The sequence below is a fragment of the Helobdella robusta genome, assembly GCF_000326865.2.
Source record: "Helobdella robusta unplaced genomic scaffold HELROscaffold_18, whole genome shotgun sequence".
Classification (NCBI taxonomy): Eukaryota; Metazoa; Annelida; class Clitellata; order Rhynchobdellida; family Glossiphoniidae; genus Helobdella; species Helobdella robusta.
In genome coordinates this window covers 1,041,985-1,060,845 of record NW_008703981.1, presented here as the reverse complement: position 1 = coordinate 1,060,845, position 18,861 = coordinate 1,041,985, and the positions used below count along the sequence as shown (strand labels likewise).

The window sequence follows — 18,861 nt, the reverse complement described above, 5'->3', positions numbered from 1 at the left end:
CTTTTCAAAGGTTTTTCATTGTCGTTTAGTTATTTCATCTCTCATTTCATTGAATTGGGTATTTTCAAATAAATTTATTTCAAATGGTCGACCAGTTTTTAGAACTGGTAAGATGTTTTCGTCAAACTTATATAAGGACACTTTAAATAGAATAAAAACGCGAGCGAACGTTAACAAATTTTTGTAAAAACGCAAATGTATGCATGAGTTTCACCGAGTTTGACATAATGAAACAATTCATTCGACCATTTAGATTTGTAGTGAGGAAACAATAACTTATCGTCACGTAAGTTACGATGACTAACGAAAACATCGACATCTGAATGATGAACAGTAGTCGCTGTGGCTACGACATTAGCGTCAGGTGATGAAGCTGCAGTAGCATCTTTATAAGCCACATCAACGATATCTGGCCCAGAATAAAGAGAATCAATTTCCGCAGCAGTCGCATCAAGGTTTGAATTAGGAACGTGTGTAGTGCTATCCCAGCATAACTTCATTACATAATCAACAGCTTTCTCTTTCGTTGGAGATTTTTCATTTTTCCCGTCTAAGACACATTGAAAAATATCATGGACTACTTTGGAGAACTTGTTGGACATGTTGGCGCCACAAAGTAACACACACCGACCGCCTACCTTTAGAATTCTGAAGAGTAAATAGAGTAACGAAAGTGTAAAAGGAATGTAATTAGTTTGAGAAACATGTCACAAAACAAACGAATTCAATGTAAGAAAATTTATAAAATATGGAAAAAAAACTAGAATCTTCTACGTTATTTACAACGGCCATCTTATTTTATTCAAGCAGAGCTAAGCTATGGAAAGATGTCTCTAAAACATGGAAATACTTGTGTACAGAGATCAGAATATCCTCAACGCTACATGTTCTGTCATGCTTCAAGCCAAATGGTAGATCACACACAACCCTATCCACTGATCCATTCTTTAAAGGAATGTCTTGTAATTTTATAAAAAAAGATACCTTTTTAAGTTTAAAAATCACACTAGAAGTTAAAACATGAATGAGTTATGTTTTTCTGGAGACAATATTTCAATAAAATAGACGCAAGTGTAATTAAAATCACACACACACACACACACAAACACACACACACATACGAACACACAGATACAGAAGCACATACATCTAACATCACATTGGTGAACATCAATAGAACAGCAGTTCTTGAAACGTTGGCTCTCTTTTATATTATCCCTCATTTTGTTACAAGCTTCACCATCAATATCGAATCCAACCAGAATGAGACCCTTTCAAAATAAAATAGTTACGGTTAATAATTAATAATATAATTAACTAATTCATTCACATTAAAATAAATGATAAAAATAAACGCATAAATATACATACATGAAGGTTTTAAAAAAAACAAATTGATTGGATGATTGATTGATTGATTGATTGAAACATAACAAAAAAAGAGAACCACATGTACAATTGCACAACTCAAGGAATGGCAACCGTGAAATTTTTTAAATCTTATTTGGTATCTTACGGTCTTAGCTATTTGTTTGAATAAGCGAAACGTCCAGGTGAAAAAGATACCAAATAAGATAAAAATAACACGGGTGGTGCGTAGCGTACTTACTGGGCAGAGCATGGCAGCTTCAACGAGAATCGTGCCGTAACCACACATGACGTCTGCCACAACCATACCCGCCTGATGGTTGTTATTTGGAATGGAAATTGAACCATTTCCAAGTAATTTTAAAATACGCATAATAAATTATATGTAATTCTACAAGGTAATGTTTACCTTCAATGAGCATAGAGATGCTATAATGGATGCAATCGTGCTTCTAAGGCCTATGTGTTTCAAATATCTTCTTTTCGATAATAGCGAACTTGAATTGAAAATTTGAAAAAAATTTCAAAATTTGGAGTTAAAATATGAATTGTAACGTGTAGATGATAAAAATTTTATTATCGGTTGTGTGTATTAGTGTGTGTGCATGCGTGCGTGTATGTGCCTGTGTGCTTACATGTTTTATATTGCATAAATATTTCTTTCTATATGCCTTTTTACATATTTTTACATTTTTGCTAAACTTTTCAAAGTTATGGAAAAAAATATTCTTAATTACTTTAGCACTGGTGTCCCGACAATAAAACGCTTGTCATTCAATTGTAAAGAAATCTGAATGAATATAATGAAAAAATTACATGAATAAATTAGCTAATTAAATAATTAATTAAACAAACCAAGAACAAACGAACGAGCAAGCGAGCGAACGAACAAACGAATGAACGAACGAACAAATTAACAGACCTCAACATCTGGTTTCCTTAATTCGACCTGCCAGCCAGTCAACTCAACAATCTTGCACCCACATATGCTTGAGAGTTTCTTCAAAATATAATTTCCAGAGAGGCTTATTTCGTAACACTCTATTACGTAATATCACTGATTGATACATCATCATCGTCGTCGTCGTCATAGTCGTCGTCATCATCATTGTCATCATCATTATCACGATCGTCATCATCATCACAAATAATATAATTTATTTTTGTTATCACGTTATAAATAAATAAATATCAATATTATTATTTAATAATTATAATTTAATGATAATAATAATAACTATTATATAATAATAATAATAATAACTATTATTTAAAAAGGCCAGAAAACTTCTCACATTAGTATCAAACAGTTTACTAATGCTGCCAGAACATTTAGCTGAAACCCTGAAAGATTTGCCTGAAACTTTTCTCTTTTTAATGATTAACTCACATTCATCATCGTCGTCTTTGGTGCACTCCTCCTTTTCATCATCTTCATCATCATTTTTAACTTCATCATCATCATTGTCATTTTCATCATCATCATCGCCATCATTGTCAACGCCATTGTCGCTATTCTTTCCATCTTTGGTGAAATTAACCAATTACATTACATTGAATCACATTAATGATGTAACTTTTCCAGTAAGTTATACTAACAGAAAGTTATACTAACAGAAAGTTATACAAAACTACATCAATGCAATCATGATGTTGCGATATAACGTTCAGAAAATTGTATCGCTTACTCATTTAGAACACAATAAGGCATGTAGTTTATTTATTAATTTTGAAGTTTTAAACAAAAAATGATTGAAAAAAACTGAAAATAATAAAGATACTACTCCTACTACGACAATCACTTCGACGACAACTACTACTACTTCTACTACCACATCTACTATTTTTACTACCACCTCCACTACTACTACTAATAATAATAAAAATTAATATTAATATTATTATTAAAATTATTATTATAAAAAGAATAAATGACCTAATAACTAACTAGTTGTAGAAGTTAACAATGTATCTGTCCAGTCACTCACGGTTATTTTTTCTAAGCTTGATTTTAAAAACCAAACAGCTGGAGGATATGTAATTTGTGAAAAAAATTATTTATGAATAATCAAAAATATTAATGAAAAAACAATATATTATATATATATATATATATATATATATATATATATATATATATATATATATATATATATACACATATATTAATGTTTAGTTTATTGGTTTGTTCTACCATTATAACCCTAACAATATAAGCCAGTTATTATTATTTTTATTATTAATTATTGCCTTTAGTATCTTTAGTATTATAATATGATGATAATAATAATTATTACTATTATTTTCAATAATTTTTGTGATTAATAATAATTAACACACACCGTGCTTATATGAGTGAATTCTTTTGTCGATCGGCACATTCACGATCAGTCTGAACAATCTTTCAGGGAATTTCATGCCGGTTAGCAGTCTGTACAAATGAAATTTTTTATCTGTGGTGGCGTTGATCGAGACGAAAACCTTTCCACCCTCATAATTTATATCCTAATTCAATCAAAATTATTTAATTAATCAATTATTCAATTTAAAGTTAAATGTAAATATAGTTGATGTAAATATACAATTATATATTAAATTATTATAATTATGGTAAGACAATATATATATATATATATATATCACAATAATTTCATATCATAACATTTTAATCGTCCTACCTTTGTGATGTCATTGGTTATATTGCTGGTATAATAATCAATGAATGATTTTCTCAGTTCGGCACATACAAAAACTTCAGTTCCTCTTCCGCAAGTAAAATAAAATGCCAGTTTAGATGATGATGTCATTTTGTTTGATGGGTAGGTAGTCGATTCTTCTGAATTGTTGATCAAAATGAATAACAAAAATGAAAATGGCTAAGAAAGATGCTAAGAGAGTTAGCAGTTTGTCAGTTAAAAAATGTTAGACAGGTTAGTTTGAGAAGTTAGTAACAAACTAGCTGTTAAAAGTTTGTTAATAGTTTAATACTAAATTAAAAATTAACATTAACAAACACACAAACAGTGAGTAGAGTAAAGCTAAATTAAGTTATAAATTTAGAGTTAGAGTTAGTAGTTAATGAAGAAAAGCAAAGTAAGAGAGTACCAGTTCAAAGTACACTGTACTGTACAACAGTACAGACTGATATCAGAATGGGTAAATTAAATACTAGAAACCAAAAAAAAAACTATTGACTTACGATTATGATGTCTAGGAAACACTGAAAATTTTCGGAAATATGCAAAACAAACTTCTAATCTTAATGTACCATCATTCGCTTTCTATTTCAAGCTCATCATGAGAAAACGCTGTTTGTTTTTGAAAGGTGAATCTACCATTTTAGATTTTTAACTAAAAGTCAATTCAGGTTGTTACAATATGTATATTTAATATAATATATATGGAATATAACTATTATATATATATATATATATATATATATATATATATGGTTATAATAACACTTGTGTTAAGTATCAAAGATAGATAAACTTTACACATACATTTTGTATAACACACATGTGCACACACATTTATATATACTATACATGTATATATGTATGCTTGTGAGTATGGACGTGGTCAAATCAACCAAACACACAGCCAATAAATTCGAATGTTCAACTAACCACCCATCTATCCAAACATTTATTAAACAACCAACCAACCAACCAATTAACCAACCAACCAATTAACCAACCGACCAACCAACCAACCGATTAACCAACCAACCAACCAATTAACCAACCAACCAATTAACCAACCAACCAACCAATTAACCAATCAACCAATTAACCAATCAACCAATTAACCAACCAACCAATTAACCAACCAACCAATTAACCAATCAACCAATTAACCAACCAACCAATTAACCAACCAACCAATTAACCAACCAACCAATTAACCAACCAACCAACCAACCAACCAATCAACCAACCAACCAACCGATTAACCAATAAATCAAACTGAATGAACCGAATAAATGAACCAATGAGTAACCAATGAAGAATAATGAATTATGAAAAAACGAAAAAAAACTATCTATATAACTCTATATAATAAAATAAATAAAAATAAATAAAATAAGTGAGATCAGGCAGACCACTTCAAGCCTCAAACGAAGCAGAATGCCTGATCAGATTTTTCATGCTGTCTCAGCTCCTATTTATACTCGTTTCAACCATACATTCTCATCATTTCAATCATTCACATCAGTAAAAAACTTATTTAATATATGTACTACACTATTATAGTCTTAATAACACTGTACTAAATTGACGTCAACGAACGAACGCCTTCGAAACTTTCTGGTTGGCTGGTTGAATCTGCTACATTGCTTTTTTATAAACATATAAACTTAATAATTTGGGAGAATTCAAAATAGCTTGAGACACCTTGCTTAACATCCAATTCTAAGCCGAGCCAAGCCAAGCTGAGCCAATATGCGTAGATTTATAAGCTCATTAATATTAAAATTTTGCTCGCTTTTTATACGAATATCCCAAATATCGAATTCAAAGAAATGACGCGAGCGAGTTTAAAAAATATTTTATTCAAAATTTAATTAAAATAGAACATATACACAAGTTTTATTTGCCAAGTAATTCCATTCAATCATTAAAACACGAAAATTAAACTATCTCGCAATCTATTTCTTTTTATCCTTATCAGTTTTTTTAGATTTTGTAAATTGTTGACAAAAGTAACTAGTATATAGTAAAAAGTTTAAATTTTTCTGAGAGAATTCAAAATAATTTGAGACTACACCATAACACAATTGTACAATTTGAATTGTAAATATAACATTATATATATATATATTTAATTTGCGCTATATAAATATTTCTAAATAAATGAATAAATAAATATCTATATATCTACATATATCTATCTCCTATCTATTTCTTTATTTAGTTTTGCCTGCGTATGATATTTGGTCAAATTTATTTGATAGGAATTGAATAAAACCTTTATACCTGCTAATTCCCTAACAGGCATTAAAATAACTACTGTTAACATGACGTCATTTGCCCATCCTATTTTATAAGTTTTATTTGATGTTTTTTAATTAGTCAGTCACAATCATCATCGTCTATATCGCAATGAAATCAAATTTGAAATTTTTAAATTTTTTGAAAAAAGTATCTTTATTCACTTTATGATGCTACATCTTTATTCACTTTATGATGCTACATTGTTCAATAAGATACTGTTTGGTACTGTACTATCAATTAACCAGTCAACCAACAAATAAGTCAATTAATCAACCGCTCAATCAATCAGTCCAATGTTTTCCCCAAAATCGAATTGAAGTGATACAATCATAGACGTATAATAGTGAAATCATGGATATCTATATATATCCATGAGTGAAACTGAATTTTTTGGCAATCACCTTTATAACGGACGAATAATTGAACAATTAGAATTGTTTTAATTATATTTTTGAAGAATTATCGACACATATTTTATTAAATATCGACCAACCAAACTCTCATCAGAAAGGTTTTTAACATACATCCAATTTATCATTTTAATTAACGAAATTTAATTACCAAGCATTGATTTCTTTAATGATTGAATTTCTAGCCAACGAAAAGACATCTTATAGTTAGGGTATAACCATGGATATCCCAATCAAACCCATGGATATATATATACATATATATATATATATATATATATATATATATATATATATATATATATATATATATATCCACCAATGGATATATAGGATCCACCCGAGTGGATATATATATATTGATGATCAAACCCTATAAATATTTGATAACCAACGTTTATATGTTTTATTATACAATATTAAACCTTTAAAAATGTTCTCATACATTTATTTCATTATATTATCTACAGTTTCTTTATTTTCCACTGTCATACAATGCAATGATTATGAATACGGTAGATACGTCAGCCAATTTACGATTATTATATTAAAAAATTATTAAAAAAATTTAAATATAAAGTGAAATAAATCTGATTTTACGAAGCTTAGATTGTCCGGACTTGCTTTGTGATCTGGATTGCGTCTACGGATATGCGTGGGACGAAAACAACTGCCAAAATTGCTCATGTCAGCAACCACCTACGCCGAATCTTCAACCATCAAGTAAAAACATTTGCGTCGAATGTACTAAGAATATCATAATTTTACGTCCTTAGAATTTATTTTATAATTCCATTCATGAAAAATTTCATTTAAATCTCAAACAAACACCATTTAATCCTTCCTAACAAACAAACTCCTAAACGCACAGTAGGGGTGCGGTTGAAAAAATACTGATTATATTGTTTATTAAACGGTTTTGACATGGTGTGTGTATGATGAATTGGCACTCACGTATTCTAGAAAATATTTCACTATTTTCCAGGTGGCGTGAATTCAGGCACTTGCCAAGTTAGTATGTTTTATAACAAAGGCATGGCGATCTCGATATTTTCTAATCCTATTTTTTATCATTCGGGATCAGACGTTAATTTGAATGAAGACCGTCTGAATCCGGAAGACATAACCAAAAATTTAGTTAACACCGGGGTAGCCATTCCACTCTTATTGATAATAATAAGCCAAAAAAGTATACAAATAATTAAGTCTGGCTTTCACAAAATTTATCATATAGAATGAGAACTGTCCTGCGAATTTTACATGCAGCAAGTGGACAAAGAAGTGTGGTTAGTACATTGGTAGAATAATTTGAGAATTTTTCCATTCAAGTAGAATAATTTGAGAATTTTTCCATTCAAGTAGAATAATTTGAGAATTTTTCCATTCAATTGTGTTAGTTAATTATAAAAATTAATAAACTACGAATGACACTAGATTGTGCAAAAGTTGACTGCACGACAAACTGCACTTCAGGATACGAATATAATACGAGTGGCTGTCAGGTCAGGCTGTACACAATTAAATTCATATCTTTAAACGTCTTTTTTTACATTAATAATCTATCATTACATCGAATTACTTTACAAAACTTGGCTTGATGCTGTCAAAATATTAATTTATCATGTCATAATATCATTCGACAATCAGACCAGTAAATTTATAAAGAACATCGTCTCCATCACCTAATCTCATTAGCTAAACGTACAGGATAAACCATAATCAGAACATTATATCATAATGATAGAGTGAAATTATATGAACTTTTTTTCTCCATATATATATATATATAGACTTGCCAATGTCTAGCGACCAAGTGATTGTGAGAACAAGCTGAGGAAAACCAGGAAAAAAAAGATGGAATAAGAATGAAGAGCTGAAATATTAAAATTTAATCACTCATTTCAGATAATAAACGTTGATTAATTCGATAATAAATCATTGATCACTGACTTAACTATCAAACTTTAATGTTCGCTTAAATGTTATAAATTAACCAAAAAGTCAACTGTTTTTTTGTAACCTAATAAAATTTTCGAATTTACAATTACTGTATCGATAAACGACAACACCATAAAACCATCATAGTATGAAAGAATGGCGAGATGACATAATTATAATAATATGACGTTCCCATCAGCAATGACGTCACGATAATATGACATCACCCATCATCATCTATCTGAATCCAAGCCTTTTCTTCTCTCTCTCTCTTTTCTTCATGTTCTCATATTGCCTATCCTGCCAGCAGCTCTTCTTCAATTTGATTGGACGATTTCCAACGTACTTGCCTGATTGGTTGGTGGGAAGTGGGGCATAAGAAAAATTGGAATAATAAATGTTTTTCATTTTATAATTGTAAAATGAAAAAACGTATTTTGATATTATATTTTTAATTAGCCAATCCACTTAGTTAAAATACAAACTAGAAGAAGATAGGAGCAAGAACACAGCTCTAAAACACACTATATAAAACAAATATATCAGCACAAACAACAAATATAACAGAAAAACAACAAATAGAACAGCAAAAACAACAAATAGAACAGCAAAGACTATCATTTTGTTACCATTGAGATCTCTGATCGCCTTCATAAAGTCTGTTGGATCTTTGAAACTGGCAAATCCAAATCCTGTTAAATGAACAAAAACAGACAAGTGTATTTTCCTGATAATCAAGTTGTGATTGTAGTGGGTAGCATATTTTGTTTGGTTATGATTCATTGTTCTAAAACAAAAGAGAAAATTTATCATTAGGCAATATGTATTTTATCTGAAATTAAATGAAGCTTGCATGTCTGTGATTTCTGATTTAATATCTCACAACAATAGAACATATGAATCAGCCGGGTGTGGAATTATGGACAATGAATAAAACAATTATGGACAAAAAAAAACACAATGGAACTGAAATGAAAAGTGAACAACAATACTGATGGCTAACAAAAAACAATGTTCACACTTTAACACGAAGAACAATTTACACGATTTATTAACATTTGCAAACAAACAATTCACAGACACACAACCATTCACCACAAACCTTTGGTTTTGTTCGTTCGTTTGTCCCTTATAACTCGAGCTTTTTGAAAGGAAGGATATTTGGAGAAGACCCGATTCAAAACGTCATCTGTCACCTCATTCCCGAGATCACCACAAAATAATCTGAAGTCATCTGGTAGGTAGGAAGCAAGTGTCACGTTTTTGTTTTTCATATAAAGATTTAGATTAAAAACTGCAGATAGTAATGCTGTACCCCGGCAACAATCAACTAATGCCAATATAAGTGAAATATTTTACAAAAACCATGTAAATAACTTATTGTAAACAGAAGTATTTTAGCCAACAAACAACCTCAATATATAACCCAGAGCTTAACAATACAGTCAATATTTAATAAACAAATTTTTAAATTTCAAAAATTTCTGACTTGAAAAAAAATTTCACAAATTTTAAATCAACAAAAAAAAATTCACCTGGATCCCATTCATTGAGTGAGACATCCTCCCAAACATTTCCAGCTGCCATCCTGACATATTTCCTCTTCTTCTCCTTCTTATCTTTCTTATCTTTGGAGCCACCAGATGATGCTGATGTTGATGGTTTTGCTGCTGACGATGACGAAGTTGAAGCCAGACTGCTTGCTGCTGCTGCTGAGGTTGGCTTGGTAGATGAGAGATTCGATGCTGTGGTTGCTGCTGCTGAAGCTTTGGTGGTCGATCGAGACGCTGAGGAAGAAGATGAAGATGATGTCATCGTTGGTGTTGTTGCTGATTTTTTCGTACCATCAATGTTTTTCGATTGAAGATTAACTGTTATTTTTGACTGTAGGAGAGGAAAAATTTATTAATTTTTTAATGAATTTTTCAGAAAAATTTTCAAAAACTTTTAAATTAGTCCTCATATAAAAAGTTGGCAATAAAGTAAGTAATCAACTCAACTAAGAAAGCATGAAAAAATGATTATCACAAATGTAAATAAAAACTCTACAGAAGTTCATAAATTTAAAACAATTTTAAAGTTTTAAAAACTGACATTGCTGATTGGAGCTTTAACAAGAGACTCCATCTTGGCCATCTTAGCACTTGGACCAATCAAATCATCATTTTCTTTTTTCTTACTAACACCTGATTCTGTTTTAACAGTGACACCATTTGTAGCACTTGCAGCAACTACACTAACATTTGTCGATGTAGTTGAAGAAGCTGAAGTAGAAGAACTAGAGGCTGCTGCTGCTTGTTTCGTGGCTTCTGTTGATTTTTTGTCTGTTACATTTTTTACTGGAGGTGCAGAATATACGACTTTTGTAGCAGATATAACTGAGGGTGTTGTAATCTTTGGATGGTACTGAGTTTCTTCGGATTTGTTCGATGAACTGAAGTTGAATGAGTTAGGCGGAGGTACTCGGCTCATCATTGATGGAGCCTGGGCTGACTGGAATCCATTTGGAACTGTGGAAAGAACAATAGTTATTATTAAATATTTAATAAAATATTAAAATTTGATAAAAAAAATAAAAATTTGAAAATACGTCTAAAATGACTGGTCCAACGTTGTTATTTAATAATCTATCAGATAAGAATACTAACTAGCAGGAGGCATGGGTCTGAGGAGCATTGGTGGCGGACGGGGAGGAAGCATCATTTGTCGGGCCCTCAACTGAGGAGGAATGAAACTTGGGATCATGTTGAACGGTCGAACTTGCACTCCCAATGACGGCGGTGGTGGTGGAGGAGGAACTGTGTTACAAACAAACAAATCTAGTTATTAAACTAGTAAATCGAGTAGATCAAAGTTAACAATAGTTACAAAGTAAATCAAGTTAAATACTTAAAATGTAATATTGTAACTAATTAATTTAATACCTATAGGATGATGAACCATTGAACCCTGATTTATCTGGACCTGGTTCATAGGCGGACCATGATTCATCGGACCTTGACCTTGATGAATAGGAGCGTGACCCATTGGAGGGGCGTGATTCAGTGGACCATGGTTCAATGGAGGTGGTTGTTGAAAACGATGACTGCCATCATCCATTGTACTCAGGATTTCTTCCTCAAACCTGGAGTTTCAATAACATACAGCGGGATCAGATTAAATGGCTGACACACATGCAGTGGGGCCAGACTAATTGGCTGACCCACATGTAGTGTACTATAAAAAACAGCTTAAACTTCTTTTGAATATTAAATAAATGTTTCATCTGTTGTTAGTAGTTAGTGTTTTAAAATACATCAAATGTAAAAATCCCATTAGCTGATAGTAGTAGAAAATAGTAATAGAGCATAAGTATAATTAAATTTAAATTTAAAATAATTTTGATCTAATAAGCATCCCAAAGCTATCACAAATTACACAGAAATTTAAAAAATGTCTAGAACACAGGGAAAATAAGTTTTCCTCCTAACCTGTTCATTTCTTCTTCCATTTCTAGCATTCTCCTGGCAGGAACTTGAGCCATCTTACTTTTGAGAAAATTTTATTCGAAGAAAAACCGAGAAAACTCTAAAACAAAACTCTCTAAAACAAATAAAATAAAAGTATCGTTAAATTATCGCTCGTTTGTTGACGACCGTACAAAGTCAAACTAATAATCACACCAAACATGGATATATATATATAATATATATCACAACGAATCATAATTATACCAAGAGCAATAAACCATTGTAAAAGTTCTGTTGTATAAAATATCATTGATTTATCGAATTCAACTAGTTTTTGTGTACAAATTTTGTGACAGAAACATCGTAAAAGTTGTATTATCGTTTTCAGGTCACACTAAATACAATAATTGTCCGAGTTTCTTATGCTTGTTTACTTAAACCAGAAGACACTTGATCCAGGAACACTTGAAATGTTACGCTCGTTGAATAATTAATTTTTTTCTTCTACAAAAATGAAAAAACAAAAGATTAAAAATATTTTTACGAGTTCAACACGATGAAATTGTTGTAAATAAATAATGAATTAATTTCACCATCTTTAATCTTTGATTTTTCAAAGTTTTGTTCACGTGATATGACGTAATTTATCTGTTCTCGGTTTTTATGGTTTTTACAGGAAAATTCATAAGCAACAACAACAAGACAACAAATCAACGGCAGTAGTATATGATGTGTGTTTGACATTTTGTTTTTATTTACTATGAGAAAATGGCTGTACAATACCGTTACAATTCAAACGTATTTCAGTTATTTATGTATAGTATATGTATACTATAAAAGTATTTAACTGCTAATGAATGGTTAACCAACAATAAACCAAGTAAATGTTTGTTCACATCGCATGAATAGTACAGGGACTCTAGGCCCCCCCCATCAAAAATTTTAGTTGCACTCTGATAATTAAGTAACTGAATTGCAGCCTTTTTCTACACAATATACCCGCGCATCCATTCACATATTCGCCGAAGCTAAGCATCAGATTATCGTGCAATTGAACTCAGTCAGCGCGCAAACAAAAATTATGTTATGTAGAAACATGAGACTTCTTCGATTTGAGCTGCCTTAGAGTTAGCTCAGTGTGAATTCTACGTGGCGAAATGGATAACATGAGACAGTGTCGTTAGCACATCGATCCTCAGATGCTGCTGCTTTTAAAATTTTAGATTTCATAGACGTTGAGATGACGTCATCAGAAAGACGGAAACAGCTGTATTTTGACCGGAAGTTGTCTTGAACTTGCCGGAAGTCGTTACCCACGTGATCGTTCGACACCACTGTAGTTGTTCTGTTTGTAGTTGTATTGAGTGCATGCGCCATTGTACTTATGTTGAGTTGTTGTTGCGTTGGTAGTTGTATCTGAAAATTTTGTGATGAAATCTGTTGTTGGTGTTGATTTTGTTGCACAATATGTTGTGAGTCAGAGAAAAATGTATTGCTTTTGTTGCTGCCGCTGAGAGAAGCGCTGCTACCGAAGTTATCACCGTCATTGTTAATGTTGCTGCAACTGTTGCATTCACCAATTTCATGAGAATCATCATTATTATTGCTCTTATTGTTGGAGCTTTTGCAACTATCACTGGTGTTGTCGTCGTTGAAGCTGCGACTGTTGCAGCTACTACTGAAACTTGTGTCATTGAGACAAGCCGTTAGTGATTTATTTTTGTCTTCCTTTTCGTAGTCAGTGTTTTTGCCGTTACTGAGGTTTTGTACGATGTTGTTGTTGTTGTTGCTATCGTTAGCAGCTACCCTGTTAGACGCGCTATTAACGTTGTTGATACTGTGAACGTTTATTATGTTGTTGCTTTCTTTCAATCTCTTTTTGTGTTTCATACGCCGGTTTTGGAACCAAATTTTAACTTGAGTTTCGTTGAGTCCCAATGTCGAGGCTATCTCAATACGTCGGGCTCTAGTTAGGTATTTGTTGAAGTGAAACTCCTTCTCTAATTCCGTCAGTTGTTTGTTAGTGAAGTTGGTTCTACCTAAGTTGCTGCTGCTGCTGTTGTTGTTGTTAACGCTGTCGTTCATGAAACTGGGTGCGGTCGTCGGGTGGTTATTAAACGGCTCGTTGTTATTACTGTTTGGGATGTGATTGTCGTTACTAACTGGATTGGTCCCGTTCGCCATGTTTTCATAATTGGCGTTGATGTTGTTGCTGTAGTTGTATAGGTTGTTATATTCGGCTAGAACTGAAGAATTGTTTATGCTGTTATAATTGCTGTTAATGTCATTGTTGTTTATGAGATTTTCATATGTCATCACATTTGGTCCAGAGTTTATGTGATTTATTTGGTCGTATTGCTTTTGTTGTTGTTGTTGTTGTTGTGAAGATTCGTATTCATAATTTTGTTGATTAAAATAAACGTTGTCGATGCCACAGGCTGGATGTTGTTGTTGTTGATGTTGGAAAACTTGAAATTTGTACATCTGCCCAGTTTGATGGTGTGGCTTGTAAAACGCGCAATTCGAAATTTCGTTGAGGCCGGTTATGATATTGCGGTTCGTTATTGTTGTACTATTGTTGTTAAAGTTGTTGTTGATGTTGTTTGTGTTGTTGCACGTGCTGCGTTCATCTTCTTTTACTTTATTTTCTTCTGCAACGTCTGGTTTCGGATGATTTTTGTTCTTTGCACCTGTGATGAGTCACGTAGTGGGCAAGTTCATTTCATCAGTAGTTCAGCGACATTCATTCAAAATATTAACAATTTCATTCGTGTTAGATTTATAAGTTGATAAAATAAATAAAAAAATAAGTGAATATGTTACATTAAAATCTAAAAATAATTTCTTCATCGTACTTTTCGGGTTGCATCTCCTGATGGTGAGCCATTTATACGTTGAAGTTTGCTGCTTCAGCACGTTGCTAAACTTTTTCTCATGCTGACCTGCTTTCTCTGGAGAAGTTTCTGATGAGAAATTTGGATGCACACTTGATGGAAGGTATGGCTGGTTTGTTGAAAAATTTTTTGGCGCCGCTGTCAAAAATTGGTCGTTGTAAAATGGAGCATATTCTGTGTAGTAGTTGCAGCAGTTGTAGAAATCATCATTGCCGGTTGGGAAGAAATCGGAGTCTGGAAGGTTGTTGAAACTGTGGCTATCAGGCTGAAATAAAGAGTTGTTGTGGTTGTAGAAACAATCGGTTGGTGTTGTTGTTGAAATTGGGTGTTCTTCGAAACAAAATTGGTCGGTTTCGAAATATAATTCAGGAGTTGGATGGCTGTGTATGGTGAGTACTTGAGGTTGGCGATGTTGTTCGACTTGTTGTTGTTGTTGGTGGGGCTGTAGTTCGTGTTGTTGGTAGCTGTGTTGTTTTGCTGAGGGTACATGATCATATTTTCCACTGCTCTGACAATCATAGTCGTCTCTAAATGGTAACAAATCGTAACTGTCATCGACGCCGTTCAGACTATGCTGCTGAACTGGAGAAATAAAACGCTGTTGTTGGAAAAATTGTAGTTGCTGATGTTGTGGTTCCAGTTCAGGTTCCAGGTGCTGGCTTTGTTGGTGTGGCTTGCACTGCATCTGATGTTGACTTTGTTGACCTTGACGTTGAGAATCATGTTGCTGAGGGTGAATCACATCGGCGAATGCGTCGTTAACAGTCGCGTCGAACACCATTTTGTTGTTTCCTTTGAATGGCTCAATGCTTGTTTGCACAATTAAAATCGAATCAGTGACTACGTAGCTTGTCTTCTGTTGAAAATTATTTCAAGGCTTTTATTATTTGTTTTATTATTTATATCAGCATACATACAAATATAGATACTAGATTGATTTTAAAAAGTTTTTTAAACAAATAAAATGGATATTGAACACATATCGCTAGATTTGATTAGGCAGATCAAAATGTTTTGCAATCTCTATTATACATTCAGTGTTTTATACATTGCCGTATGTATGTGTATGTATGTGCATTGTGTATATATGTAAAGAAATATATATAAATATATATATATATATGTTTGGGCCGGCCGGCCGGGGGTTAAAAAAAAATTAAAGGTGATAAAAACCTGGTTTGAATTTATATAAAATAATGGCCTTTAAATTTTTAACTTTAAAAAAATGCTACGCCTTTATTGATTTGGGAGTATTATAAAACGAAAAAATGGATGAATGAATAAAAATGGATGATTGAATGAATGACTGAATGAATGAATGACAAACCGAATGACGGAAAAACAAAACGAACGATGAACGGTTTATGATTTCGTTAATAACATGTTTATGCGGGTTTAGTTTGTTTTTGTTTTATACTCTCTTAATTGGCAGGTACATATGAAAACATTGTATTTTTTGAAAGGGCGTCGGAGCTATTTCAATACTTACATACGTACAAGTGGAACCTTACCTAAGGTGTTTTAATTAACTCTGAAAGCAAAACGAGCAACACATGTTCATTAGTCTCCAACTGTCTGCCAAACAACCTGTATTGATGGATGGATGGATGGATGGATGAATGGATGAATGGATGAATGGATGGATGAATGGATGAATGGATGGATGAATGGATGGATGGATGGATGGATGGTTGGATAGATGGATGAATGGATGGATGAATGGATAGATGGATATACGTATGTATGTATGAATGGGTGGAGGAATGATTAAGTAGATAAGCATATAAAGGGCTAGATGGTTAGAAAAACGTATGAAAGTCTGAATAAATAAAAATGAATGAATGAACATAACTTTGGACGAAAGAAGGATGAAAAAACGAATGAATAGTTAGACGGACAAAAAATAGTGATATAAATGAATGAATATCCCATATAAAAACACAGGAACACAAGTGCATTAGTCGAATTGATTCAATATCATTTACGCTTTGAGGGACTCATTAATGTATGAATAGCTTGTATATTTTTGATCATGTTACGTGTATTATGTGTACGTGTGTGTGTTTGCGCTCGTGCGTGTTTGCGCGTGCGTGCGTGCGTGCGTGTGTCTACGCGTTAGTGTCATTATTAAAAAATTCTGAATTTAAAGTCAAGTTTCGCCGTCTCTGCCACGTTTATTTTTCAAAAACTTGTTTTATTCACCGCCAATTCAAATGATTTAACGTTATGAGGTCATTTTGATGTTATATATTAGCCACTGAATGGCATTAGCATAAATGAAATGTCTTCTATGTAGCAGCGTTGAGAAAAAAAAATACAAATTAGTGCTATTGGTACTTTCAGTCAAAAGGGGTATCGTCAGCCAAACATTATGACAAAAAAAGGAGCCAAAAATCTTGAAAAACTTTCCCCCGAGTCGAAAAAATTTGCTATTTAAGTAAATGTGCGGCCCTTCAAAGGTCAAATAGTTCTCAATGCGGCCCTCACAGCAAAAAGTTTGCCCACCCCTGTATTAGAACAAAAATGAAATGCAATTTTTATGATTTGTTTATGTCAGGTGATATTTAGTTTTTTGTTCTTTCTATGTTTTGTAAATTGTCTAATTTCTGCAATTATATGAATAAACAAATAAAAACTAGGCATACAATGGATGAAAAGTTTGCATTGGAAATTAATGGCCCTTCGTTGTGTGGACAGAGCAAATACTAGGATACAGAGGAAGATGTACCTTTATCTAGACACAGAAAAGTATAAGCAAACAAAAACATTGTAACATAAAGAAACAACAAAGTTTCTGGAGAACATACAAAAATTAATAAGTTTCTTTGTCGCAACAAAGTACCTGGAGAACATTCTCCATAAAAAGCGTTTAAGTATAAGTCACATTGATGTAAATTACTTGAAATTATCAGCCAAAAACTTAGGTTTAAGCGCTTACACATGAATAAAAACACACATGCACATATACATGTATATATACTTATGTATACACGTGTGTGTGTCTGTGGGTATGTTGGTGTATATGTGTGTTTGTGTATGTGGTGTGTGTGCGTGCGTTCGGGTATGTGTGTGTGTGTTGAATCATGTGCTACTACAATTATGTCCATTCTATCTATCTATCTATCTATATATATATATATATATATATATATATATATATATATATATATATATATATATTAATTGGACCATCTAAATATGTTTGCTGCATTTGGCAAAAATGAAAATGTTGACAGAGAAATTAGTTAAAGTAATAGCTAATCAGCATTCAAATCTATATTTTTACTCGATATATGTTGATTTCAAAAGCATTGGAAAGCCTTTCGTGCTTATAGCGAATAAGCATGAAGAATTTAAGTTGAATTAAACGTAATTTTTCATAACATCAATTTTTCATTTCAATAAATGTAAATAAATACAAAATACAAATGACATCAACTCCACAAGTACTTGCAATAATTTACACATCGGCGTACACTGGTTTTAAAAATAAATATCTGCGTGTGATGAACAGACAGACAAATATAGCACAAAAACACAAATCATTAGCACACGATCTCTTAGCACAAATCATTAGCACACATCCTCCTATTATCTTACCTGATTCTAAAACTCTTGATGTCTCTCATAAGTTTCGTAGTCTAGGTTTTATCTTTGATTCTACTATGTCTCTCTCTTCTCAGATTAATAGTGTTGCTAGAAGCTCTTACTTTCATCTACGTAGAATAAAAAAACTTTTGCCTTTTCTTGATGATCCTACTCTTCTCCTTCTTGTTACTTCGTTAGTCTTATCTAGGATTGATTA

The 18,861-nt window shown here is 32.2% G+C and overlaps 3 protein-coding genes across 3 annotated transcripts; all 3 read right to left on the bottom strand.

The window, feature by feature from the left end:
* Position 1: 1 nt before the first annotated feature.
* On the bottom strand, positions 2 to 4,647 carry HELRODRAFT_191080 (hypothetical protein). Its single transcript, XM_009016300.1, has 12 exons — positions 4,568 to 4,647; positions 4,047 to 4,204; positions 3,711 to 3,873; positions 3,317 to 3,394; positions 2,664 to 2,893; positions 2,291 to 2,368; positions 2,106 to 2,158; positions 1,776 to 1,865; positions 1,610 to 1,679; positions 1,148 to 1,271; positions 851 to 959; positions 2 to 648 (listed from the first exon to the last, which is right to left on the bottom strand). Exons 2-12 carry the CDS (start codon positions 4,173 to 4,175, stop codon positions 171 to 173), a joined length of 1,602 nt encoding a protein of 533 aa, XP_009014548.1. The 5' UTR covers positions 4,176 to 4,204; positions 4,568 to 4,647; the 3' UTR covers positions 2 to 170.
* A 4,303-nt stretch (positions 4,648 to 8,950) lies between these two features.
* Positions 8,951 to 10,528, bottom strand: HELRODRAFT_76581 (hypothetical protein; the record flags this gene model as incomplete). Its single annotated transcript, XM_009016299.1, has 4 exons — positions 8,951 to 9,063; positions 9,343 to 9,405; positions 9,816 to 9,947; positions 10,249 to 10,528. 4 exons carry the CDS (start codon positions 10,526 to 10,528, stop codon positions 8,951 to 8,953), a joined length of 588 nt encoding a protein of 195 aa, XP_009014547.1.
* A 3,497-nt stretch (positions 10,529 to 14,025) lies between these two features.
* On the bottom strand, positions 14,026 to 14,247 carry HELRODRAFT_76525 (hypothetical protein; the record flags this gene model as incomplete). The annotated part of the gene is made up of 1 exon (XM_009016298.1): positions 14,026 to 14,247. A coding segment is annotated over one exon (222 nt), but the record flags the coding sequence as incomplete, so codon positions are not given.
* Positions 14,248 to 18,861: the final 4,614 nt, after the last annotated feature.

Excerpts from the sequence above, each read along its gene's own strand:
- HELRODRAFT_191080 (XM_009016300.1), bottom strand. The coding sequence starts at position 4,175 with ATGACATCATCATCTAAACTGGCATTTTATTTTACTTGCGGAAGAGGA. Across the intron at positions 3,395-3,710 it reads AATTCACTCATATAAGCACG|CTGTTTGGTTTTTAAAATCA; the intron begins GTGTGTGTTAAT and ends CATATCCTCCAG. Across the intron at positions 649-850 it reads ATTCTGATCTCTGTACACAA|AATTCTAAAGGTAGGCGGTC; the intron begins GTATTTCCATGT and ends TTTACTCTTCAG.